This window comes from Dromaius novaehollandiae, chromosome 14 (genome assembly GCF_036370855.1).
Source record: "Dromaius novaehollandiae isolate bDroNov1 chromosome 14, bDroNov1.hap1, whole genome shotgun sequence".
NCBI lineage: Eukaryota > Metazoa > Chordata > Aves > Casuariiformes > Dromaiidae > Dromaius > Dromaius novaehollandiae.
Genome location: NC_088111.1, coordinates 17,563,134 through 17,585,033, shown reverse-complemented (window position 1 = coordinate 17,585,033; position 21,900 = coordinate 17,563,134). Strand labels below are relative to the sequence as shown.

The following is a 21,900-nucleotide window of genomic DNA, read 5'->3' as shown; positions in this document are numbered from 1 at the left end:
CCATGCACCTCCCCGCACCCTCCATGGACCCATCCCCCCCCCCCCCGCACCCCACAACCCCAGGCACCCCACAGCACCCACCCCCCATGTACCCCACACCCTCCAAGCACCCCACACTGCTATGCACCCCCCCATGCACCCCACAGCCCCGTGCACCCCCCCCCCCACTCCCTCCTTGCACCCTGCAGCCCCCGGAACTCCCATGACCCCCCCCCCGCCCCACACCCCGCTTGCATCCCACACCCCCTTGCTCTCTGCACCCCCCAGGCACCCGGCATCCCCCCCTTGCACCCCCCCCCCCCCGCGCCCCGCCGCCGGGCCGGGCCGCCCCGCTCCCCCCGCTCCCCCCGCCGCCGCGGCGCTGCCCCCCCCCCCCCCCCCGGCGGGCCCGGCCCCGGAAGCGGCGCGGGCGGGGCGGGGCGCGGCGGCGCTGTCGCAGTGCGCGGCCGGAGCGGGGCCGCCGGGGCGGCGCGGCGGGGCGGGGCGGGGCAGCGGGGCAGCGCGGCGGCGGCGGCGGCGGCGGCGGCGGCGCCATGAAGGGGAAGGAGGAGAAGGAGGGCGGCGCGGCGGGCGCGGGGCCCGGCGGCGCGGCGGGGCCGGGCGCGGGGCCGCGGGGCGGCGCGGCGGGCGCGGGGGGCGGCGGCGGCGGCGGCAGCCCCGAGAAGAGCCACAGCGCGCAGGAGCACAAGGAGCAGGGCAACCGGCTCTTCGTGGGCCGCAAGTACCCCGAGGCCGCCGCCTGCTACGGCCGCGCCATCGTGAGTGTCCTCTGACCCCCCCCCCCCCCCCCGCCCGGGATCGGCTCCCCCGGCCCGGCGTGTCCCCAGTGCTGCCCGCGCCGGGCCCCCCGCACCCCCGGCAGGGCCCCTCTGCCCCCCCGGCCGGGCCGGCCCCCCCCAGTGTCCCCAGGCCGGGCCCGTCCCCTGCCGTCGTGTCCCCAGACCTGGCCAGTCCTCCCCGCCATGTCCCCAGCCTGGGCCTGTCCCCCTGTCATGTCCCCAGATCAGATCTGCCCCCCCCATGTGTCCCCAGGCCGGGACTGTCCCCGCCCCCCTTCCCCCAATGGCCCCAGCCTGGACCTGTGTCCCCACTCCCCCCCCCCCCCCACAATGTCCCCAGGCCGGGCCTGTTGCTCCCCCCATCCCCCAATATGTCCTCAGGCCAGGCCTATCCCCACCATGTCCCCAGGCCTGGCCAGTCCCCCCCCCCCCCATGTCACCAGGCCTATACCACCCCATGGCCCTACCCTGGGCCTGTCCCCCCACCCCCCAACCGCGCCTTGTCCTCAGGCCAGGCCTGTGCCCTCCGTCATGTCCCCAGACCAGATCTGCCCCCCCACCCCAAATGCGTACCCAGGCCAGGCCTATCCCCCCCCCAGTGTCCTCAGGCTGGGCCTGTCCCCCCCTGTCATGTCCCCAGGCCAGGCCTTTCCCCCCCCCCCCAGTGTCCCCAGGCCAGGCCTGCCCCCCACCCCCAACATGGCCCTAGGCTGGGCCTGTGTCATCGCCATGTCCCATCCCATTCCCCCCCCCCCCAACCTGACTGCGTTCACCCCCCTGTCCCCAGGCCGGGGGACCTGTGGGGCCGGGGAGGCTGTGCCCACCGGGCCACAGTGGCAGCGGGCTGGTGGGGGGACACAGGGGCCACGCTGGGTCCCCTCTGCCCCATGCTGGGGCAGCCCCTGGCCCGGCAGAGGGCTGGCGCTGGCGGGGGGGGGGGGGGGGGTGGTCTGGGCAAGGGGCAGGCTGCCCCTGTGCCGGGGGCTGGGCCCGGGGCCCCCCCTGCCTGGGGTGGGGGGGTCTTAGCCCTCCCGGTGGCCACTGGCCACCACCGAAATGCTTCCTGGGGTGCCCGGGAGCCTCTCCGCCCCCCAGCCCCAGCGAGCCGGGGGGGCGGCGGGGCCGAGGCCGGGGCCGGGCAGCCTGACGCGGTGCTGCCATGGCGCCCGGCTTTCGGGGCGCTCGCTGGGTGCTCCCCGGCGGGGCCCCGGCGGCGGTGCAGGGAGTCAGCGCTCCCCGGCGCGGGGCGGGCGGCTGCAGAGCCGGTTTGTGGAGTCAGCCCGGCGCGGCACGGCGGCGGGGCGGCACGGTGGCGGCACACCCCTCTCTGCCAGGCCGCCCGCCCGGGTGGGCTGCCGGGGGCGGGCGAACGTCCCCTCCCTCCTGGGCCGCCCCAGCCCCGTGCAGCTCCAGCCTTCCCCGTGCAGGAGCCTGGGGCCGACGTTTTTGATCTCGCCTGACTCGCGCCAGGGCCCCGCTGGGCTCTGGGCCGAGCCTGCGTCGCGCCCCAGCCTGGGCTCAGCCGCTTGCTCACGTGGAAAGCTGCTGGCACCAGTCTCCACCCCCGGGTCTAAAACCTGCCTCGATATAGCGAAGGGGAAAGTGCATAAACGCAGCGGGTCGCTCGCTCGGCCTCTGCAACTTTGGAGGAGGTCTGGCTACTGAAAACGCAGCCCCGCGCCGCGAGGCGGGGGAAGGCTGGCTGCTTTGCCCGTAACGCGCGATTCCCTTCCAGAACCGGAACCCCTTGGTGGCCGTGTACTACACCAACCGAGCCCTCTGCTACCTGAAGATGCAGCAGCACGACAAGGCGCTGGCAGACTGCAAGCGGGCGCTGGAGCTGGACAGCCAGTCCGTGAAAGCTCACTTCTTCCTGGGGCAGTGCCAGATGGAGATGGAGAATTACGACGAGGCCATTGCAAACCTGCAGAGAGGTGAGCAGCAGCGGCCTGCAGAACGGGTGCTGGGCTGTGACCGGCGTGGGGAGGCCACCGAGACCTTGCCCGCTAGCAGGGCAAGACCACGGGCAAGATACCAGCCGTTCTTAGCTACTCAGGAGCAAGAGAGATGTTTTTCTCCTTAAAAATGCAGCGGCAAGGGATCCGCTGGCTACTTGCAGAACGGGTATCTGCATTTGGCTAGCAGAGGCAAAGGGGAAGAAAAGAAATTGGAGTTACGTGTGGTCACGTCACATTACTCCTGGCAGGAGGGTCTAGGAGGCTAGCTGGGGCTCAGGCAGGAGGGAGTCGTATTCCCTTAGCAGGTAACGAGAGCTGTGCCCGCGCCGCAGTCGTCGCCTCCCGAGCGGCTTAGAAATCCATGTCCCGAGCGGTGGCCGTTTCGTGGCAGCTGGCGGGGTCGTAGCCCGAGGACTGCCCGCCTGTTCTGTGCCTAGCGGGGCTGCCGCTGCCGCGAACCGGCAGAATGCTGCTGTGTCCTCTGCGCCCTTCCTCTGCGAAGGGGCTGCCCAGAAGGAAGTCGGTGGTGGCTGTGTTGACAGCCCACACACTGCTCCCGCTTAGGCGAGCTTCCTCGCTGGCTCTAAGAGGCCCCTTCTCTCCCCAGCCTACAACCTCGCCAAGGAGCAGCGGCTGAATTTTGGGGACGATATTCCCAGTGCGCTGCGCATTGCCAAGAAGAAGCGCTGGAACAGCATCGAGGAGAAGCGGATCAACCAGGAGAACGAGCTGCACTCCTACCTGACCAAGCTTATCATGGCAGAGAAGGAGAGGTAACGTGGGCTGGAGCAGCAGGGCCTCCCACCACCACCAGCTGGGACCTCGGAGCGGCCGCTGCGGGGAGCCCCGGCTCTGGCCTGTGGGCTACTTGGCTTCATATGTGGCTGAGCCCTAAGGCATGGAGAGAGGGGTGCTGCGTGTGTGATCCTATCGTGGGTAATATCTGCAGGGCGTGGGAAAAGAAACAAGCCCTGGAAAACATCTTCCAGTGCCATGAAACTAAACCAATGGGGCTGTCCAGGTCTGTGGACAGTGCCGCTGCCCTCCTACAAAGCCCGGCCCTAGAGCTGGGTTAGCAAGAGCGGGGACAGCAGAGGTTCTTTCTTTTCATTGTGGCATTTCTTGCTCCTGATCTCCACGGTGACTTCACCCACCTCTGTCTTAGGGAGCTGGCTGAATGCCGAAAGACTCAGCAAGAAGAAAATGCGGATGACAGTCGGAGCCGAGCTCAGCTGGCCAACATCGAAGCCAAACACGTGAGTCGCACCTCCTCTCGCTGCATGTGGGAGCCTTAGGGAAGAGCCTGGGCTTCGGGGTGTCCCGAGCAGCAGGCTGGGGAAGCGAGACGGCCCTTCCTCCTGCGGGACGCACGGCGAGCCCGGGAAGCGCTACGGCAGCGTTTGCGGAGTGGTGCTTTGCCCTGGCCTGCTGCAGAGCCTCTTGCAGCCCCTGGGCAGCCTCGGGAAAGGCCTGGCTGCAGCCGCTGCCTGACCCTCCACTGCGGCTCAGGGAAGAAGTGCAGGGGCTGCACTTGCAATGGCAAAAGTCAAGAGACGCTGTTTCAGTGTGTGCTCTCCCCAGCTGAGCAGTGGCAGACGGGACTTGGTGACCCAGCTTGACCCGGCAGCCCGGAGCAGCCGCAGCGCGAGTTACTGCTAGGGAAATCTGGGCCGTGCGCGGCTGGGCCCTGAGAGCGCGAGCTGTGCGCAGCGCTCCGACTACCTTACCTTGCTGGGGCGTCCCAGGCAGAGCAGGGGCTCATTTGTTTTGTGGCTCGTCTTCTCACAAGCTGCTTTAGCAGCACCATGAGCTGCCCTTGCTGGACTTTCGCCCCTTTGTGTGTTCCTCCGGGACAGCCGCCCCTGCCCTGGCAGCCCTTCTCGTCCGTGCCCGGGGCGGCCTGGCAGCGGGGAGCGGCGCCCGCCTGTCGGCGCGGTTGGGCTCCAGCAGATGCTCTACCTGTTGGTCCCTCGGTGGCAGTGCAATGTGAGCGGCTCCCGCCCCCTCAGCCATGTGTGCCCGGCCGTGCGTGGGTCCGCGTGTCTCAGAGCAGGGGACTAATCCAGGGATAAAAATAGCCCTGCAAAGGAAGGTTATTTTTAAGCTGGATCGCTTCTACCATCGAGTTCAGCTTGAAGCTGCACAAAGGGTGGTGTGACTCAGCTGAGGGCTGTGAGTGCGAGGGCTGCACCGCAGGGGCTGCTGGCCTGAGGACCTGTGACCACGTCTCTGGCCCGTGCTGGCGCTGGCACTGGCTCTGCACCGCTGCCCGCTGAGGCTGCGTGCTGCCTGCAGGGCTGCCCGCCCCGCGAGAAGGCACTTCCCACTATCCTCTTCCCCAGGAGTCGCTAGGATGCGGAGCACTGCGGCTTGCTGAGCGGCCCACAGTATCCGTGGGATGGGGATGGGAAGCATGAGGGATCTCTTACTTCCCGCAGTGCCTGCTGCGCTCTCCCCTCATCACGAAGGTTTTCTCTTTCAGGACAAGTACCTGGCAGACATGGACGAGCTGTTCTCTCAAGTGGATGAGAAGAGGAAGGTGAGTGTGGGCCTGCCTACGCGCGCCTTGCTGTTCTGCCAGTGCTCCCAGGCTTGAGCTCCTCACTTTCAACATGGTTTAGGCCACAGTACCGAGGCGAAGCTGTGGTTTGAATTTTCAGCCCTTCCCTCCCTCCACCTCCTTTGGAGAGAGGCTGGGGTCGCAGGCTTGCAGGGAGTTTGGGGGTCCCTCTGCAACAGCTGTCTGTGCCCAGAGCAGGAGCGGAGCTGATGCCGCTGCCAGAGCTGGGTGAGGCTCACACATATCCTGCGCCAGTGGCAAAAGGAGAGGCTTTAATAGGACTGGTTTTAAGGCCAGCTGGAGGGGCCAGGAAGCCTTGGGATGCAGCGACATGGAAATCAGCTCCTGGTGAGCAGTGGAGAGAGGGAGTGTGTGCCAGAGGTAGCGAGTTCCCCTCCAAGCTGTTGCTGCAGCTCTTCGTCCACATATACCTTCACCAAATCCTCTCAGCACTTTTTTTTTCCATTGTTGCATTCACCCAGCATCTCCTAACCCCAGCTCTGCTTGTCTTGAGCCAGAAGCGGGACATCCCAGACTACCTGTGCGGGAAGATCAGTTTTGAGCTGATGAGAGAGCCCTGCATCACGCCCAGCGGGATTACGTACGACAGGAAGGACATAGAGGAACATCTCCAGGTACCGCTGGGTTGGGGAGGCCGGGAGAGCCCTGGGCACAGGGCAGTGACCTGCCCAGCTCTGCGCATGCTTCCTGGGACATTGCACACGGAGGAGGGCATCACAGTCATCCTCTGTCCTTCTTTTCCCTGCGGGGTTGCTGGCTGTGCCGGGCCCAGCCTTGAGCATGAAGGCATCCGTCTGCCCACGTGGGCTGATTTTGAGCAGTCAGAGCTTGAAAGCCGTCAGCAGGTTTGGTCCCAGGTACCTCCTGGTGCTGCTCCCTGCTGCGGTGCCGGGGCAGCAAAGGCGGCAGCGTTCGCGCTGGCAGGCCCTACCTGAAGCGCAGGGGGCTGCTGGCGGGTGTCCTCAGAGAGGAGCCTGCGGCTCACACCTCAACTCCCTGTCATCACGTTGGGAGACGTTTATGGAGGGGGGGGGGGGTCTCCTTCCGTGCTGCTCTCTCCCTTTGCACTGCAGCGGCAGAAGCGCTTCGGCCTCGCGAGCACGAGGATGTCTGTATGTTGTGCTGGACCGTCTAATTGTGAGGCAGGGCTTCCCGGCCGAGCACGCCTCGCAGCCGCCCGGGCCCCGAGGCCGAGGTGGCTGGCTATGCAGAGTAACCAGCTCACACACGTCTCTTCCCTTGCAGCGCGTGGGTCACTTTGATCCTGTGACGCGGAGTCCTTTGACCCAGGACCAGCTCATCCCCAACCTTGCGATGAAGGAGGTGATAGACGCGTTCATATCAGAAAATGGCTGGGTAGAAGATTATTGACAGCCGAGGGGGCGAAGCTGGCCCGCCTGGATTCCCCCTGCCGCTCCAGCTGCGGCAGCGCCGGCGCGCTCTGCTGCAGACTGCTCTCGCTGGGCTGGCACCATGCCTTACTCACTTTCTGTCTGTCCCCCTCCGCTCTGGGTGCCCAGAGACCCATTGGCAGTGCTGGGCTAGGGTACGCTGTCACCTCCCCTTCCCAAGGAACCGCAGCGGGCTGGACAGGCACGAAGGCTCCCTGGCTCCCTTCTCCACCGGTCCCCGAGGCAGGGTGAGCAGGAGCAAGATGGCCTCGGCTGGGGCCCGGGCCGGGCCAAGGAGGGGAGCATTCAGCTCGGCAAGAACGCAGTGCTTGGAGGAAGGCCTGGCCGGTGGTTCGGAGAAGGAACGGGGGCTCATTGCGGTGGCCCAGAAGGTCTAACCAGCATCTTCATCGCCCAGAGAGAAGGGACCCTCCTCTGCTCCAGCAGCTGACAATCTCCAAAGAGCGCTCCCCTGCCCTCGGCGTGAGCCCTGCTCCGGGGAGGCTGCGGCCAGAGCCCGGCTCTGTGACGGGTGAGGAGCTTGCTGGGACGAGCACGTGGCGCTCCCTGTGCTGACCTGGCCTGGTCCCCTCTCGCTGTACATAGTTTGTTTCCTATCCATTCCATCTCCTGTCTGTCCAGTAGTATCGTGTCCTACTGTTTCCTGTAAATAGCCACGGGCCGGGGATGGGAGGCCAACCTGTACTCCACAGACGCTGACTTGCCTTTGGGCTTTTTCTGGGAAACCACTGCCCCTTGGCTGGCAGAGGGTGTCCTCACACTTGCCCTCGCCTGCCAGCCTGGGGACTGTAGTTGCCCATGAACAAGCATCCAGGTTAAAGTTCATATCCCTTTTAATTAAATCCCTTAAAAAAAAAAAAAAAAAAAAAAAAAAAAAGTCTGACTGAGGCTAAAGCATTTCGGTTGTTGGAAGTTTCGCTGTATGGTTGGCCTATAGCCTGCCTGGCTTTTGAGCACTCTCTGGAAGTTTGCCAACGTCAATAAATAATTCAGCAATAAATGTGAAAAATAGCTTGACTGTTTGATGACTGCATTGATTTCCAACTGTAAAAGGCGGGAGAAAGCGGGTCGCCTTCCAGTCGTACCAGACCTCGACCCCTACGGAGGTAACGCCTGCTGCCGCGTCCCTTGGGCAGCTCGGCAGGGGTGATGCCTGTTTCCCCTCACTGGTATCATGTGGATCTGGATTTTGCTCTGATGCATTTGAGCTTTTTACATCCAGCCCTGGTACAGCCTGATTGATAGGGACACCACAGCTCCCCTGAGACTCTCTTGGCCTAGAACATGGCTGGTCCATGGCGCAGAAGCCCCGGGGAGGCGCACGGGCCCCGGGCTGTGCTCCATCCTTGGCGAGGAGCAGAGACGTGGCCCAGATTGAATCGGGCCAGGCTGCTGTGGTGCTGCCTCGGGGGACGGTCGCTGCAGCTGCTCTCCGGGGACTTGGGGGAAGAGCGGAGGCTGTCGGGGCAGAGGAGGGCCTGGCTGCCAGCCGAGCTAGCGGAAACCGGCAACAGTTGCTGCTGGGGGCTCTAGGCTGCTGGGGAGGGCAGGGTGAGGGTGCTACAGCTGCAGCTGCCGGATCTGCCCACCTTCAGGCACTGCATAGCTGCAAAGGAGGGAGCTAATGGTCTGGCTTGTGAAACTGAGTCACAGCACCAGGCTCAGGCCTGGTTCCCCTCAGCCTTTGGCTGCCTTAGGATCCTAATTCAAGCTCAAGGAGCAGCCTTTCCTGCTGCACCCGGTGCGCAGCCCTGCGAGGGGCCTGGCTCATCCACAGAGCAGCTGGGCCCAGCAGAGGCCATCTAACTCCGGTCTTGGGGCAAAGAGCAAATGGCTGCAGTAGCTCGCGAGCCGAGATCCACCCTGCCCTCGCACTGGCTGTGTGGGCTGGGGATGGCCACAGCTCCTGTCTTTTTCCTAAGCTTTCGTAGCTGGGATGCAGCAACACACGAGGAGCTATGACAGAACATAAATTTTAATCCAAGGGGGAGGAAGGAGAACAGTAAATACCAGAACTTCTTCAGGTACTTGGTCCCTACACCAGTATTTAAGGAGGAGGTTGCTGGCCCTGCGCTTCCCACACAGCTGCAGGAGCCGGAGCTGCCGAGTCGCCTCCACACAGCTGATGGTTGCTCTGGTACAGAGCCCACGTCACAGTCGCACTCACCGCCCGCAGGACGTGGCAGGGACGAGGGCAGCGCGTCCTCAGGCACAGGGCTGGGCCCGGCTGCAGGAGGTGGTGCTTGGCAGAGCGTCCCGGCAGGGCAGGCCGCGCTTCTGGCTCTACCCCAGAAAGGTGGAGATGAAGACGCTCGTGTCCAGGTTGAGCGTGGCGTGCCACCAGCGGTCTGGGAAATACAGGACCTGCGGGGAGAGAGTGGGGGCTCCCACCGTGTCCTGCCTTTTCAGGGGCCATAAGGTTCAGCAGACACCGGAAAGGCGGAGGAATCCCACGTTCCCCCCACCTGTCTCTGAGCTCCTCCAAGCTCTCTTCCTGCTCGATGCTGTTCAGTTTGCCCCGGCCCTGGGCTAGGGCCTGGTCCTCGCAGTGCCACAAGGGCAGCTGCCGGCTCCAAGCAGCATAAGGGGCCTCCTTGCTGCCAGGGCCATCACTTCCCTCCCGCACAAGCAGCGGATGGAGCAGGGCAGCAGGGCTGCACCCCGCCTCCTCCCCCAGTCCCAGGGTGCTGGGTGAACCCCGCGCACCTCCCCACGGGAACCGAGGCACAAACCCAGCGGGGTGGAGAGGGGCTGGCGGCACCGCGGACACCCCTCCCCGCTCGCCAGGCTCTCCGCGCTGCCTCCCCCCGCGTGGCTGGCTCAGGGCCGGGCACGGGACTCACCTCCCCGGGGTGGATGGTGCACTCCAGCGGCCGCTCCCCCGGCAGCAGGGTGGGGTACGTGTGATGGAGCCAGGCCAGCGTCGTCTCGTTGGGGTGGAAGTGGGGAGTTTTATCCGGCGGGTACAGAAACCAGCGCTGAAAGACAGGGAGTCTCAGGTCCTGGTGACTTCCAGCTCCTCCCTCGCTCCGGCTGTCAGGAGAGAGCTACTTTTTCTCCCCCTGCCTTCCCACCGGGGCTCGGTGCTCACCTTCCTGCCGAAGATCACCTCCGAGTAACCGGGGCCGTGCCAGTGAAAGGGAACACCCGAGCCGGAGCCTGTGGAGAGAGGTGGTGGTGGAAGACCCCCCCTTTTGCCCAGCCACGGGGCTGCCAGCGCCCGGAGGGTCCTGCCTCATGCTGTCACCCGCGGCCTGCCCGGCACTGACCTGCGATCCCAAAGCTGTAGGCACCTCTGGTGCCTGGGATGTGGAAGGGAGGAGGCACATACTTCTGGAAGAGCGGGCCCCACTCGGTGAAGTTGTTGTCACCAAAAAAATAGAGGGTATCTATGGGGGAAGAAGATGGACACGTCAAGGCTGGCGAGGCCCCAGGCGCTGGCTGGAGGGAGCGGGTACGTGTGACACTGTTACCTACCGCTGCCCAGCGTGGCCGGGTCCTGGGGCTTCAGCAGATGCTCCACATACTCCTGGAAGGGCACGTCCACTGCAAGGCAGGCAGCGAGCTGAGGAAGAGACCCCTGTCCCCAGGGGCTGGGGGCGCCCCGTTTCGGCGGGGAGCTGCACCCGGGGGTGCCCCCCCGACCTCACCTTTGCGGTAGGAGTAGGTGTTGGCGGTGCTGAGGCGCACCAGGTGGTCCCCGAAGGCGGCCAGCAGCTTGTCCTTGGCGCACAGCGCCTGGAAGACCTGCGGGGGCACCGCGGGCGGTGGGGGCCGGGTCGCTGCAGCCTCCCCCTGCCCTGCGAGGGGGCAGCCCGGGCAGGGGTCTTGGGTCCCCGCGGCAGGGCACGGCCACAGCCCCCCCCGCCCCCCCCGCTGACCCAGCTCAGCCCTCCCGGGCCCCACGCCCACCCCACACTCCCCGGCGCAGCCCCCCAGCACTCACCGAGTTGTCGGTGGCCCCGCGGATGATGACGGGCCGGGAGAAGGCGAACCTGGGCGGCACAGAGAGCACACCGCGGTCTCCCTGACGGGTCTGACCCCCAACCCCCCCGGTGCACCGGGCCTGCCCTGCACCCCCCACCCGGGACACCGGGACCTGACCCCAACTTCCCCCCGGGACACCGGGCCTGCCCCACACCCCCCACCTAGGGCACCGGGACCTGACCACAACCTTCTGCCAGGGCCTGCCCCACACCCCCGCCCGGGGCACCGCGGCCTGCCCCCACGGCCCTCCCCGGGGCGGCCCGTACCGCTGCAGGAAGCCGGAGTAGGTGAGGGAGGCGTCTGCCCGCTCCACGGTGCACCGCTCCTCCTCCGGCAGCGCGCCCGCCGCCCTGCAACGGAGCCTCCGCTCGGTACCGGGCACCGGGCGCGGCCCGGCCCGCCCGCCCCCCCGCCGCGCCCGCCCCCCCGCCGCGCCCTTACCAGCCGCCGTCCGGCGCGGCGGCGCAGCCCGCGGCCCAGGCCAGCGGCAGCAGCAGCGGCAGCAGCCGCCGCCGCGGCGCCGCCATGGGGCCCGCGACGGGCGCCGGCACCGGGGCCCCGCGCACCGCCCGGCCGCGGACTGCGCTTCCCGGCAGCCCCCGCGCCCCGACGCCGCTTCCCGGCAGGCAGCGCGCACCCCGACACTGCCATTGGCTGCCGCCCCAGGACTACATGTCCCGACATGCCCCGCGCCTCAAGGGGCCCCGCCCCGCAGCCCGCCCCGCGGGGAGGCGCGGCCGCCCGGAGCAGGAGCTCGCTCTGCTCTGGTTTAATGCGGTACGAAATAAAACCCGGAGCCTGGGGCGGCTCCGACACGGAGCGCGCGGCCCCGGGGCTCAGCGCACTGCACTATTTACACACTGCTCACAGAAATAAATACAGGGATGAGGTTGGGAAGGGCTGGGGGGCCGCGGGCGCCCCTGGCACAGAGCCCCAGCGCCGCCTCCGCCCGGCCGGGACAGCGGCTCCGGCCCGGGCGGCTCCCATCTTCGGCCCCCCGGTGCCGCTGCGGCCCCGGCGGTCAGGTGTACTCGCAGAGGTGGCCGCAGCCCGCCGGGCAGTGCGAGCTCGTCTCCAGCCACTTCATGATGTGCTGGAGGTGCCCGCCGTGGCTGCAGCCCTGGCACCACACGAAGAGCCCCTTCACCACGTGGTGGCACACGGCACACATGCTGGCGCACTGCCGACACCTGTCCGGAGAGGAGACGGGTCAGCGCGCGCAGGGAAGCGCCGCGGGGAGGCAAAGGGGGGACACGCAAGGACACCGACCCCATCCTCCTGGGGCAGGGCCGGTTCCGGGAGTCCCCGGGAGCAGCCCAGGCTGGGCAGGGCGCGTGCTGCCACCCGCGTGGAGGAACAAGGGACACACCCGGGCTCTGCCCCTCGCCTCGGTGGCTGCGCCGCCCTCACCTGTCGCAGATCCAGCCCCTGTTGCTCATGGGCCGCTTGCAGTTGCTGCAGTTGATGTGCAGGGTGGTGGAGGCCTGGTTGAGGCAGTTGATGGCACGGCACGTGCTCAGCTTGATCACCTCGTTGGAGATGTTCCAGAGCTGGAAGCGCTGCAGCAGGTCGATGTAGGACGTGTACCAGTGCTCCTAGAACGGCCACACGTAGCTGAGCCCCGATTCCCCCAGCTCTGCCTGGGGACCCCAGGCCCAGGGTCAGCTCCCCAAGGCTAGATCCTGGCAGCAGAGGAACTGCTCTGCGGCCACCACCCAGGCCGGACACAGGACCTCCCGGGAGACCATCAGGCCGGGCTCCACTGCCCTGCCAGGACTGGCAGCACAGCACAGAGCCCCTCACCCTCCCTTGCAGGGAGGCACCTGCCACGTGGCCTCAGCGAGGAAGGTCTCTGCCCCAGGCTCACAGCCCTTGCCTGGTTCACAGGGGAACTGCACACTTTTCCTCAGGGACCTGCTCGATCTCCTGGGTCAGAGATGCTGGGAAAGGGAAAGGGGATGAAGTCTCAACGCTTCTCTTGCTGCGGCCCCAGTAGACATGCACGTACACTGTCTCCAGGACAACAGACACTCCTGCAACACTTCACACTCGCAGCGTGCAGCACAACGGCAGGGTATAACGGTTTCGCCTATGGCGGGGACGCCTGCACCCACCTACACAGCCCTCCAGAAAGGCAGTTCTCAGGGAACAGACAGGGAGGAAGAGGCAGCGCAACCCACGATGTGGGCAGGAAGGGGGCAGCTGAGGTGGTTTTGTCGGCTTCCCTGTGGGTACCTGGGTCTGCTCATCGATCTCCTTGCGGATGCGGTCTCCCAGCACGATGAGCACCGACACGGCTGTCTGCACGTCGCCCTGCTCCGCGTAGAAGAGCAGCGTGTCCCGCACGATGGGGTTGAAGAAGTCGGAAGGCAGGCGGTTCTCGTAGAGAGAGTGAGAGATGGAGATGAGGGAGAAGGACTCCACGGGTGTCAGTGACACCGTCTCGGCCTCGTTGCCACTGACATGAGGGGAGTCAGCCTTGTCCTGCAAGTGGTCCAAGGCTGATGGGTTGTCCACGATTTCGTGGCGCAGGGGGAAGGCTTCCTGGGGAAGGCTGTATTCTTGCTCTTCAGCTGTAAGGAAAAACACCCTTCCTGTCAGCAAAGCCTGTGCCATGGACAGGGAAAGGCCAGGAAAAAATCCAGCAACACGGCTGGGATAGGCAACACCTCTCAGCACCAGCGGTACACTCACCGTGGGGGTTCTCGTGGTCCATCATGTAGAGGTCATCCTCGTCCCCTTCCACATCCCCCAGCAGATAGTCAGCAGGGACATCGCTGCCCTCTGTCTCCTCGTTGTCTGCGTGCCCAGAGAAAGAAGTCAGTGCATCCTTGTTGGCCACACAGTAAAACACACATCCCCTGTCCCATGCCCCAGTGCATCAGGCTGCGTCTGAGCCAGCCGGTTCGCCCAGCTCCACAGCTTGGTTGCGTCCCCGGCACCCGCTGCCACCACTGTGGCGGTCACAGGGGTTAATTGTCCTTCTGCAGCCCCCAGGGCTCAGCCTGTTTCATTGAGGCCAGAGCCCTCCCACACCAAAGCCCTCTGTGGCTGGCGCTGTGCCATCAGGGGTCAGCCGAGGAGGGGACAGCCACAGGACGTGGGCTTAGCCCCAGCAGGCTCCCCAGCACGTGGAGCCGGGCCTGGGCCTGCCCCAGAAGTGTTACCCTCGTTGTTGATCAAGGTGGAGGAGGAATCCATGAGGATATTTTCCGTGCGGCTCTCTCCTTTACTGCGATCCAGTCTCGACTCGCTGCCTAGCCCAGAGGGGATGTCTTTCAGGTTAAAGCTGGGAAAGAAACCACTTGCTTATTTTAATGGTCACAGAAGTTTACAGCTTCCATTCTAGACAGCAAAGAGCCTGGATATAGGTTTCCAATCGATTTGAAAGTAGGAACACAAGACATGGTGATTTTCCTGAGAGCAAAAAAGCCAGTTCTCCCCACTCTGTAGCTTACAAAAAGAAAAAAAAAAGTACCGCAATTGTTACCACTGTCATTTTTCTGGCATCTCTCCACACTCACCAGGAAGGCACCTGCAAAGATTTCCTTAGACAACTTCAGAGCCGAGCACAGCCCCCTGAGCCATTTCTTAACGTTTGCATTCACCTTAGAAGTGGATAAACAAGGAGCTGCCTTTCTGCAAGATGAGTTGCTATTTGTTATGCATGACTGCTCTCAAGCTGTACTGAGGTGGAAGGGAACTGAATGGAAAGGAAGGAGAACTGCGCTCTTCAGCTCGCTGCTTGCAAGGTATTGTTGCATTGACAATGACCTGTCTGGATGCAGAGAGCTTGCCTGATGGAAGTGTTTTCTTTGATGCTATTCAAGTTTACGCTAGTCATCTGGGAACCAGGTCCTACAAGGTTTGAGAATTAATTTGGAGTCCTCACTCATCAGTTTTATGTCATTCAAAACAGGTTTTCCTGCTTCATCAGCCCACAGTGGGGTTCTCAACGCCAACAAGCCACTTGTGAAGCCGAGCTGCCCTCTCCCTTTGAAAGACAAGAGACCTCGCTCCGCACCAGCGTTAGCCCAGTGACAGCTCTGGCTCCAGGGGCGAGACAAGGGTTCTCCAGCCCCAAACCATGGTCACAGTCTCAGACTACAGCTCACTGGTTAAATGACGACAGACTACAACAGCCTCACACCCCACCACAGCCAGCTTCAAACTTGGTTTCAAAGCGAAAAGGGAGCATACATGTGAATCGCCCACACCCCGTGGCCTGAGGCCAGGCTGGCCACTCACTTCTGACGCCTACATGGAAAACAACCTGCAAACCTGCATGACAGGGTATTTGAGCAGCCTGAGGCTCAGGGAGAGCCATCCTTGCTCCTGTCCAGCGACTCCAGCCTGGGCAAGGAGCTGTCTCTGCTCTGACCTCCCGTTGCTGGAGCTAGCCCCAGCCATCACACAGCTCAGCCCGACTCCTGGCACCCCAAGGCGGCCCTTACCTGTTCATGAGCGGGAGGGTGGTGCTGCCTTTCCCTATGCTGTGATTGAGGTTAGTGGAGGACACAGTGCCGAGGCTGGAATAGATGATTCGGAGCATTGTCCATGTTTGAGCCACCTATCCCAGAGGAGAGAGGAGTCAGACCCCTCCTGCTAGCTGCAAGCTGGGGAGCACAACAGCCACGGACAGGAGATGGCTACGCCGCGCACAGGGACCTTCTGAGGCTCTGCTCCCTCACACCAGTGCTGCCATGCCAGCCAAGACAGTGCTGTGGTTCCAGCCTACCCCAGATCTCCCATAGGGGAGACAACCAGGTCTCCTGAAGTCATGGAATATATCAATAAATAGTCATTGTCACCTCCCCTGAAACGGTGCTTCATCCAGCAGGGAGCCAGGCTTTTTTTTTTTTTTCTTCCCTCAAGTCATTTTTTTTGTCTGATCAGACTCTAAACACCGCTACACATCCCCATCCATCCGGCCCATCCCACAGGGGTGGCCCAGCAAAGGCAATCAGATCCCGCCACCGGAGCCTAGGCCAGGCCCGCGCAGCCACGTGCCCGACTCCAAGCTACCAGCGCGTGCTGCTGCGCGGGGCAGGCTCTCGGGGTGTCAGATTTCCAGGCACACACCCACAGTTATGCTTGTTGTAGGCAACAGTGTTACAGGTGTCAATGTTACAGGTACAGTGAAGGGAAACCTCCCAGGGACAGCCAGAGGAAGAGGAGAGATGGAAGAGATGGAGGAGAGAGGAAGAGATGGGTGGAGAAGAGAGACTATAAGCCAGTGGAGCTCCCATCAAGCTAGGGTGGTAGGTCTCCTCCTGACAGCATCTGTCAACCTCGGGACCAGTCCAAACCTGTGGCAAGAGTCTCCTTGGGTGCAAAGGACTAAAAGCAGAAGAGAAAGGAGATGAGAGTGGGAAAATCCAGCTGAGGAAGGGGATGGGAGTAGGGGAGGGCTGGAAGAGGCTGGCAGAAACAGCAGGATCTTGAGGAACATGAGAAAAGACACGCTCTAGAGGAGAAAGAACAGCCAGCGGGAAGAGCTGGAGGTCCCAGCATCGACCCAGCGCGTTTCCACAGATCTGCCCAGGGCAGAGGTATGGCCACTTCCCTGTCCCACAAACGAGACACGCCTGGGGCAGGGCGAGGTCAGGGCATGGGCCCCACAAGTGACAACCCCCAAGGGCAGGTTTCACCTTGCAGCACCTCTCTCCATCCCCTGGGCATGGTGGGCTGGGAGCAGGCACCCCCCACGGCACAGGCAGGAGGGAAGGGGCTGCGGGGCCTGAGCGGAGTGACAGAGCCCTCCCCGCCCCGCGCTCACCTGGTTGCGGTCTAGGTCCTTGGCCACCTTGGCGTTGTGATCGCAGAGCTCAGCCAGGGGCCTGCCGGCCAGCGCGTACTGCTTGGCGGTGTGGACGAACCAGTCCATGCTGCCGCTCTCCACATCCGTCTCGAAGACGCTGAGGGCGCTCGAGGAGGAGATGTACTCGAACTGCTCCGTGGGGTCCAGCTTGCGCTTGAAAAAGATGGGGTGGCGCCGGTCCCCGATGTAGGGCTTGCGGTTGGAGTCGGAGGAGATGAGGCTCTCTTTGGCCGCGAAGGCCAGGTCTCCATAGAGGCTGTAGCACAGCCCCTCAGGGTTGGCGCGGTCGATGGGCTGGCTGGCGTCCTTGAAGATGTGCTGGTACAGGGTGCTGTCCTTGGAGCCCGAGAGGAGGAAATAGGGGTCATGGAGGTGACGCCACACGATGCCCGTGGTGACATCCTTGTGCTCCTCGAACATGGCGGAGGGGATGAAGGGGCGCCGCACGTCCCACACGTAGATGTTGTGGTCCACCATCATGGAGCAGGTGGCGATGTGGTGCTTGCACTCCGGGCGCCACTTCACCCGGGCCACAGAGGCGATGGTCTGCACGCAGTAGATCTCCTTTGCCCGCGTGGTGTTCATGTCCCACACCTTCACCATCTTATCTCGGCCGCCTGTTGCCAGCCAGCCCCTGGGAGAAGGACAGAGAAAGATGGTGAGACACCAACCTTGGAGTTGGTTGGGGACGTGTGGCAGTTCACCGCTCCTTTCCAGCCTGAGCGCAGAGGTGGATGGTGCTCGCAACCCAGGTGCAACTGCACGCCAGGACGGGCCGGCCGGCTGAGCCGCACTCCATGCCAACGGGAGGCAGCCAGGCTGCAATCGCGTCCTCCCACACACTACCCGAACGCCTCTGCTCCCAAATAACCAGGCCAGGCAACACCCTTCCTCCCCATCCCAGTTCCAGGCCCTGTATCTTCAGAACAACACTCATCTGGAGGGCTCCCAGACGCATCCATTCTCCCCACCCAAGTCTTTTGCTTGTCACAGATAGCAGAGATAAAGGCCAGTTTGAGCATATTTCAGTGCCTCAGCTTGTGAGGATCAGCGCTGCCTGGCAGGGAGCAAGCAAGGAGCTGCAGGGCTGGAGCACACCACTGACACGAGGAGCAAGGCAGCAGCTTGCCAGCAGTAGGCTGCATCTACCTAACCATTGGCAATCCACTGGCAATCCACCTGATTTGTCAAAAAAACAACAAAACAACATGCTCAACAAAGAGCATCCTGCTCTTTCAAAACTGCTCCCACCTTCTTCCAGCAACAGCATAGCCCCTGACATAAGCGGCCAGAGTATCGGAGACCCTGCTTTCCCCTGGAACCCACTTGCCAGCTTCCCTAGCGGCTGTCTCCACCCAGGCCAAGGGGCTGGCCAGGCCCAGCCCAGCACAAACCTGTCCTCCGGGTGCCAGTCGCAGCAGAAAACGGGCCCGTTGTGGGCCGTGAACATCCTCTCGTAGCGGTCTGGCCGGCGAATGTCCCACAGCTGCACGTTCCCGTTCTCAAAGGTGGCAGCGAAGGTGAAGTAGTCGCGGATGCTGAACTGCACATCACGCACACTCTCCGACTGGCCTGAGCAGGGGGGGAAACCAAGACCCAATGGGACAGAGCCCCAGCAAAGCCACTGCCTCAGCGCTCAACTCCCCAGCAGTCCCATCTGGGTCCCAGCATCAGAGCTGGAAGAGATACGGGCATCACCGGCCCAGAGAGAAGAGGAAACTGGTACAGATGCAACCACCTTCTGCCTCCCCACCTGGGCCCAGCCCTGCCAACTCCTACACAGATCACTGCCAAGCAGTGGCCTCCAAAAGAAGCAAAATGACTCTCAGCTCGCTCCCTGCCTGCTCCAGACATTGTGTCTGGTGCAAACCCTCCTCCTGGACACGGGAAAAGTGCAAAGACCCTCATCTCTGCATCTCACCAGGGTAGAGAGGTAAAGAGCAGGCTGAGTTCTTACCAGAGAAGGTGCTGACGGAGTCCTTCTTGCGGAGGTCAAAGCATTTCATGTAGCCGTCCTGGGAGCCACTGAGGAGCATGTACACCTCAGTGGGGTGGAAGCAGACCTTGTTGACAGTGCGCTTGTGCTCCGTGAACAGCTGGTCCTGCTTGTTGCGGGATGGCTTGCCCAAGTTCCAGGTGACGACCACGCCATTGGTGGCAGCCGTAGCCAGCAGGTTCTCGTCCATCTGGTGCCACACCACGTCCGCACAGCTGAAGTTCAAGGAGGGCTTGCGGCCGACACGGAGGTTCAGCTTCTCCACAAACTGGTCCTCCTCAATGGAGTAAATCTTGAAGATGTTGCGGCCGGCCACCACCACCTGGGCAGCATCGCGGCACACGCTGATGGCGTTGGCAGGGGCGTCGAGGTGGCAGAACATGGTCCGCCCCGTGATGGCGTTGCCCCCCAGGGCAGTGGTAACCCTGGCCATTTTCTCCATGGCTGTCCTCGGCACGGACTCTCCTCTCCGGGAGCGGGCTCTGAGGCTTGCGTCTCCGCAGGCCGCATTCACACTGACACCGCCGCCCTGCTCCGCCTCAGCCAGAGCTGGGGAGAGAAGGGCTTGGCTCCCGCAGCTCCTAGCAGGCCCAGGTGGCTTCGTCTGCAGCTTTTGGTGACCACATCGAGTGGCTGTGAAGGTGGGGAGGCTAAAGATGGGTGCAGAGAGATCCCACCCCACACTTGGCCTCTCCTTGTGCTTGTCTTTTGTAACTGCTTTTCAGGGAATCCCCAAAAGCCTGTTCAGAGTCTCCCGTTTCCTCCTCGACTCAAACACCCGGGTGATGTGCTGTTTGTGAAAGCAGCTCTTGCCGATGCTCACAGCTCGCCGCGGGAGGTCAGCCGCAGTGACGGGGCTGAGGCCGGGTGCAGCGAGGCCACAGGCATCTCCGGGGGACTCTCCCTGCGCCCCAAATCCCTGCAGACGCTACAGAAAGGGTTTCACTCCACTTCTCGAGCGGACGGGTGCCAGCAGTGGACTGGCTGCAGCCGCCCTGCCGCGCACACCCCTGGTGGCACCCCCGGCGCCACGCAGGAGCCCTGGGACCGGCTGCCCCATGGACGTGCGGCCACGGGCGCTGGCGGCGTGCAGGCCGAGGAGGGCCGGGCTGCCTGGGGCCGGCGGGGACTCCAGGGCTGCCCTGGGGGGCTGGGGGGCCTCCGGGGCTGCCACAGCCTGGCCGAGCCCTGCCCTGCACCACCCACCGGCCAGCCCCACCGCCCCCCCTTACCCCCCAACCCCCAGCCCCCCCCAGGGCCCCACAACTACCTACGGAGCCACCTCCTGCCCCACAGCCCCGCTCAGAGCCTCCCGCAGCTCCCCCCGATACGCCCCAGCTTCCCGTCAGACCCCCCAGGCCCCCTCAGAGCCCCCCCTGCCCCACAGCCCCCCCTCAGAGCCCCACAACTACCCTCAGAGGCCCTTCCCGCCCCACAGGCTCAGTCAGAGCCTTCCCCCGACACCCCCCAGCTGCCCTTCCTGCCCCCCCGCCCCCCCCGAGAGCCCCACAACTACCTACAGAGCCCCCTCCCGCCCCACAGGCCCCCTCGGAGCCTCGCCCAGCCCCTGCTCGTACCCCACAGCCCGTCGGCCGGTCCTTCTGCGCCGCTGCCGCTGCTACGGCGCCGGCCCGCCGGCAGCACACCGAGCAGGCCCCGCCGCCCCGGAAGCGCCCCGCCGCGTCCCGCCCCCTCCTGCTTCGCCCCGCCCCCTTCCGCCGCCCGCCCCGGAACAAGCCCTGCCCCGAGCAAGCCCCGCCCCGGCACGCCCCTCCCATGGACACGCCCCTCCCATGGACACGCCCCTCCCATGGACACGCCCCGCCCCCCGGACACGCCCCCCGGACACGCCCCGCCCCCGGACCGGCGGGGAGGGGGGCGGTGCTGCGGGGGGTGCGCGGGGGGGCGGGGGGGCCGCCAGGGCATACGGGGGGGTCCTGGGGAGTGGGGGGGGTTGGGGTGTCTGACACGCAGGGAGCGCTGCGGCGCGGGGGGGGGCGGGGGGGGCTGCGGGGCGCACTGCTAGGGGGACATGGGGACCCTGGTGTGGGGTGTCCGAGGGATACGGGGGCGGGGTGCAGGGGGGGATATGGGGCAGCACCGGGGGGCAGGATGCGCGGGGGGGTAGGGAGGCGCGCTGGGATGTGGGGGTGCCTGGGGAATGGGGGTGCTCCGGGGGGTGCCTGGGGGAAACGGGGGTGCACGGGGGTGGGGGGGCACCCTGGGGTTAGGGGGTGCCCTGCAGGTTATGGGGCGTCCTGGCATGGGGAGGTGCACGGGGGGTCTGGGGTGGTGCCGGCGCGGGGGCCTCGCTGGGGGGGGCCACGCCGCAGCCGGCGTCCGGACGGGGCTGAGGGCAGCGGCCGCTGCGCCGGCGTCGGCCCGTCCTCGCCCGGGCGCCCCCCGCGCCCCCCGGGGCCGCCGGCCGGGCCGAGGAGGGAGGCAGAGCCGGGGCGGTTGGTACAGCAGTTCGCTCCTGTTCGGTACAAAGGCAGCACAAACCCGAAGGAGTCACCCGAAAGCGTGTGTCCGTGCCGCGGCGCGGGGCGGCCGCGCTCCTCCGCGCCCCCGCGCCCCCCGGCCGCCTCCAGCGCTGCCGGCGCCGCCGCGACGCTCCCTCCCGCGCCGCCGCCGCCGGGAGCTCGGCCGAGGGCGCCGGGCGGCCGGGCCATGGCTTTAGAGGCTGGAAGAGCTACAGTGGCTTGGTGTCCTGAGGTGGCGCCTGCGCTGGCGCGGCCGGAGCCGGCGTCCGCCCGCCCGTGTTGGCGGTGGCCCCCCGTAAACAACTCAGCGACACCCCAAGCAGCGGGGAGGGAGGCGGGCGGCGGGGCAGCCGGTGCGGAGGTGCGATGGCGCGGCGGCGAGGCCGTGCGGGAGGAGCTGCCGCTGGCGCGCTGGCGGCGCCCGGCCCCCTTTCCACGAGACGGAAGCAAGCGAGCATGCGAAGGCGGCAGGCAGGCGGAGGAAAACGTCGTGGGAGCAGGAGCAGAGCGGCGGGCGGCCCGGGGCGGGCGCGGGGCGCTGGGGCGGGCGCGGGGACACGGGCCGGGGCTGCACTGCACGAGGGAGGCGGCCGGCCGCTCGGTCGCTCCTCTGCCGGGGCTTCGCCTGCGGCTCCGGGCGGCCGCGGCGACCCGGCTGTCGTCCCCGCGGCAGGGACGGCCGGGGCCAGAAATAGCCGCCCGCTCGCGGCAGCCTTTCTCCCTCTCCCTGCGCCCCTCGCCGCCCGCCCAGCGCCGGGGTTGCCCCGCCGAGACGGAGCGCCCGGGCGCCGTGGCGAGGGCGGCAGGCGGAGCGCTGGCCCGGCCGTCACCGTGTGCCGCTGCCGGCCCGCCCCGCGGTCGCCCCCTTTCTCGCTCCCTTTGG

General features: G+C 65.3%; 3 protein-coding genes across 5 annotated transcripts; 1 reads left to right on the top strand and 2 right to left on the bottom strand.

Moving 5' to 3' along the window:
- Positions 1–402: 402 nt before the first annotated feature.
- Positions 403–7,747, top strand: STUB1 (STIP1 homology and U-box containing protein 1). The gene is made up of 7 exons (XM_064520488.1): positions 403–758; positions 2,515–2,713; positions 3,345–3,510; positions 3,903–3,993; positions 5,220–5,276; positions 5,816–5,932; positions 6,564–7,747. The coding sequence occupies exons 1-7, from the start codon at positions 534–536 to the stop codon at positions 6,687–6,689; spliced, it is 981 nt and encodes a 326-aa protein (XP_064376558.1). The 5' UTR covers positions 403–533; the 3' UTR covers positions 6,690–7,747.
- A 940-nt stretch (positions 7,748–8,687) lies between these two features.
- Positions 8,688–11,833, bottom strand: JMJD8 (jumonji domain containing 8). 3 transcript variants are annotated; one of them, XM_064520490.1, is made up of 9 exons: positions 11,586–11,833; positions 10,984–11,067; positions 10,677–10,725; positions 10,381–10,477; positions 10,208–10,276; positions 10,000–10,119; positions 9,822–9,889; positions 9,574–9,708; positions 8,688–9,094 (listed from the first exon to the last, which is right to left on the bottom strand). In XM_064520490.1, the coding sequence occupies exons 1-9, from the start codon at positions 11,702–11,704 to the stop codon at positions 9,014–9,016; spliced, it is 822 nt and encodes a 273-aa protein (XP_064376560.1). In that variant the 5' UTR covers positions 11,705–11,833; the 3' UTR covers positions 8,688–9,013. The 3 variants fall into 3 exon arrangements, with proteins under 3 accessions (XP_064376560.1, XP_064376561.1, XP_064376559.1); XM_064520491.1 differs by lacking the exon at positions 11,586–11,833 and adding an exon at positions 11,159–11,312; XM_064520489.1 differs by lacking the exons at positions 10,677–10,725; positions 11,586–11,833 and adding an exon at positions 11,159–11,510.
- WDR24 (WD repeat domain 24) lies at positions 11,472–20,250 on the bottom strand. The gene is made up of 10 exons (XM_064520480.1): positions 20,112–20,250; positions 18,496–19,453; positions 17,933–18,110; positions 16,497–17,172; positions 15,172–15,287; positions 13,885–14,006; positions 13,412–13,516; positions 12,953–13,290; positions 12,128–12,312; positions 11,472–11,907 (listed from the first exon to the last, which is right to left on the bottom strand). Exons 2-10 carry the CDS (start codon positions 18,974–18,976, stop codon positions 11,739–11,741), a joined length of 2,370 nt encoding a protein of 789 aa, XP_064376550.1. The 5' UTR covers positions 18,977–19,453; positions 20,112–20,250; the 3' UTR covers positions 11,472–11,738.
- Between the last annotated feature and the right edge of the window lie 1,650 nt (positions 20,251–21,900).

Bases quoted from the DNA above. Each gene is read 5' to 3' on its own strand.
- STUB1 (XM_064520488.1), top strand. From the start codon at position 534: ATGAAGGGGAAGGAGGAGAAGGAGGGCGGCGCGGCGGGCGCGGGGCCC. The intron at 759-2,514 runs GTGAGTGTCCTC...ATTCCCTTCCAG, and splicing joins CCTGCTACGGCCGCGCCATC to AACCGGAACCCCTTGGTGGC. The intron at 3,994-5,219 runs GTGAGTCGCACC...TTTCTCTTTCAG, and splicing joins CCAACATCGAAGCCAAACAC to GACAAGTACCTGGCAGACAT.
- JMJD8 (XM_064520489.1), bottom strand. From the start codon at position 11,401: ATGTCGGGACATGTAGTCCTGGGGCGGCAGCCAATGGCAGTGTCGGGG. The intron at 10,277-10,380 runs GTGAGGTCGGGG...CCTGCCTTGCAG, and splicing joins CACCTACTCCTACCGCAAAG to TGGACGTGCCCTTCCAGGAG. The intron at 9,890-9,999 runs GTCAGTGCCGGG...CTCTCTCCACAG, and splicing joins CTACAGCTTTGGGATCGCAG to GCTCCGGCTCGGGTGTTCCC.
- WDR24 (XM_064520480.1), bottom strand. From the start codon at position 18,976: ATGGAGAAAATGGCCAGGGTTACCACTGCCCTGGGGGGCAACGCCATC. The intron at 13,291-13,411 runs GTGAGTGTACCG...TTTTCCTTACAG, and splicing joins GGACCACGAGAACCCCCACG to CTGAAGAGCAAGAATACAGC. The intron at 11,908-12,127 runs GTGAGGGCGGCG...CTCTCCGGACAG, and splicing joins AGGGGCTGGATCTGCGACAG to GTGTCGGCAGTGCGCCAGCA.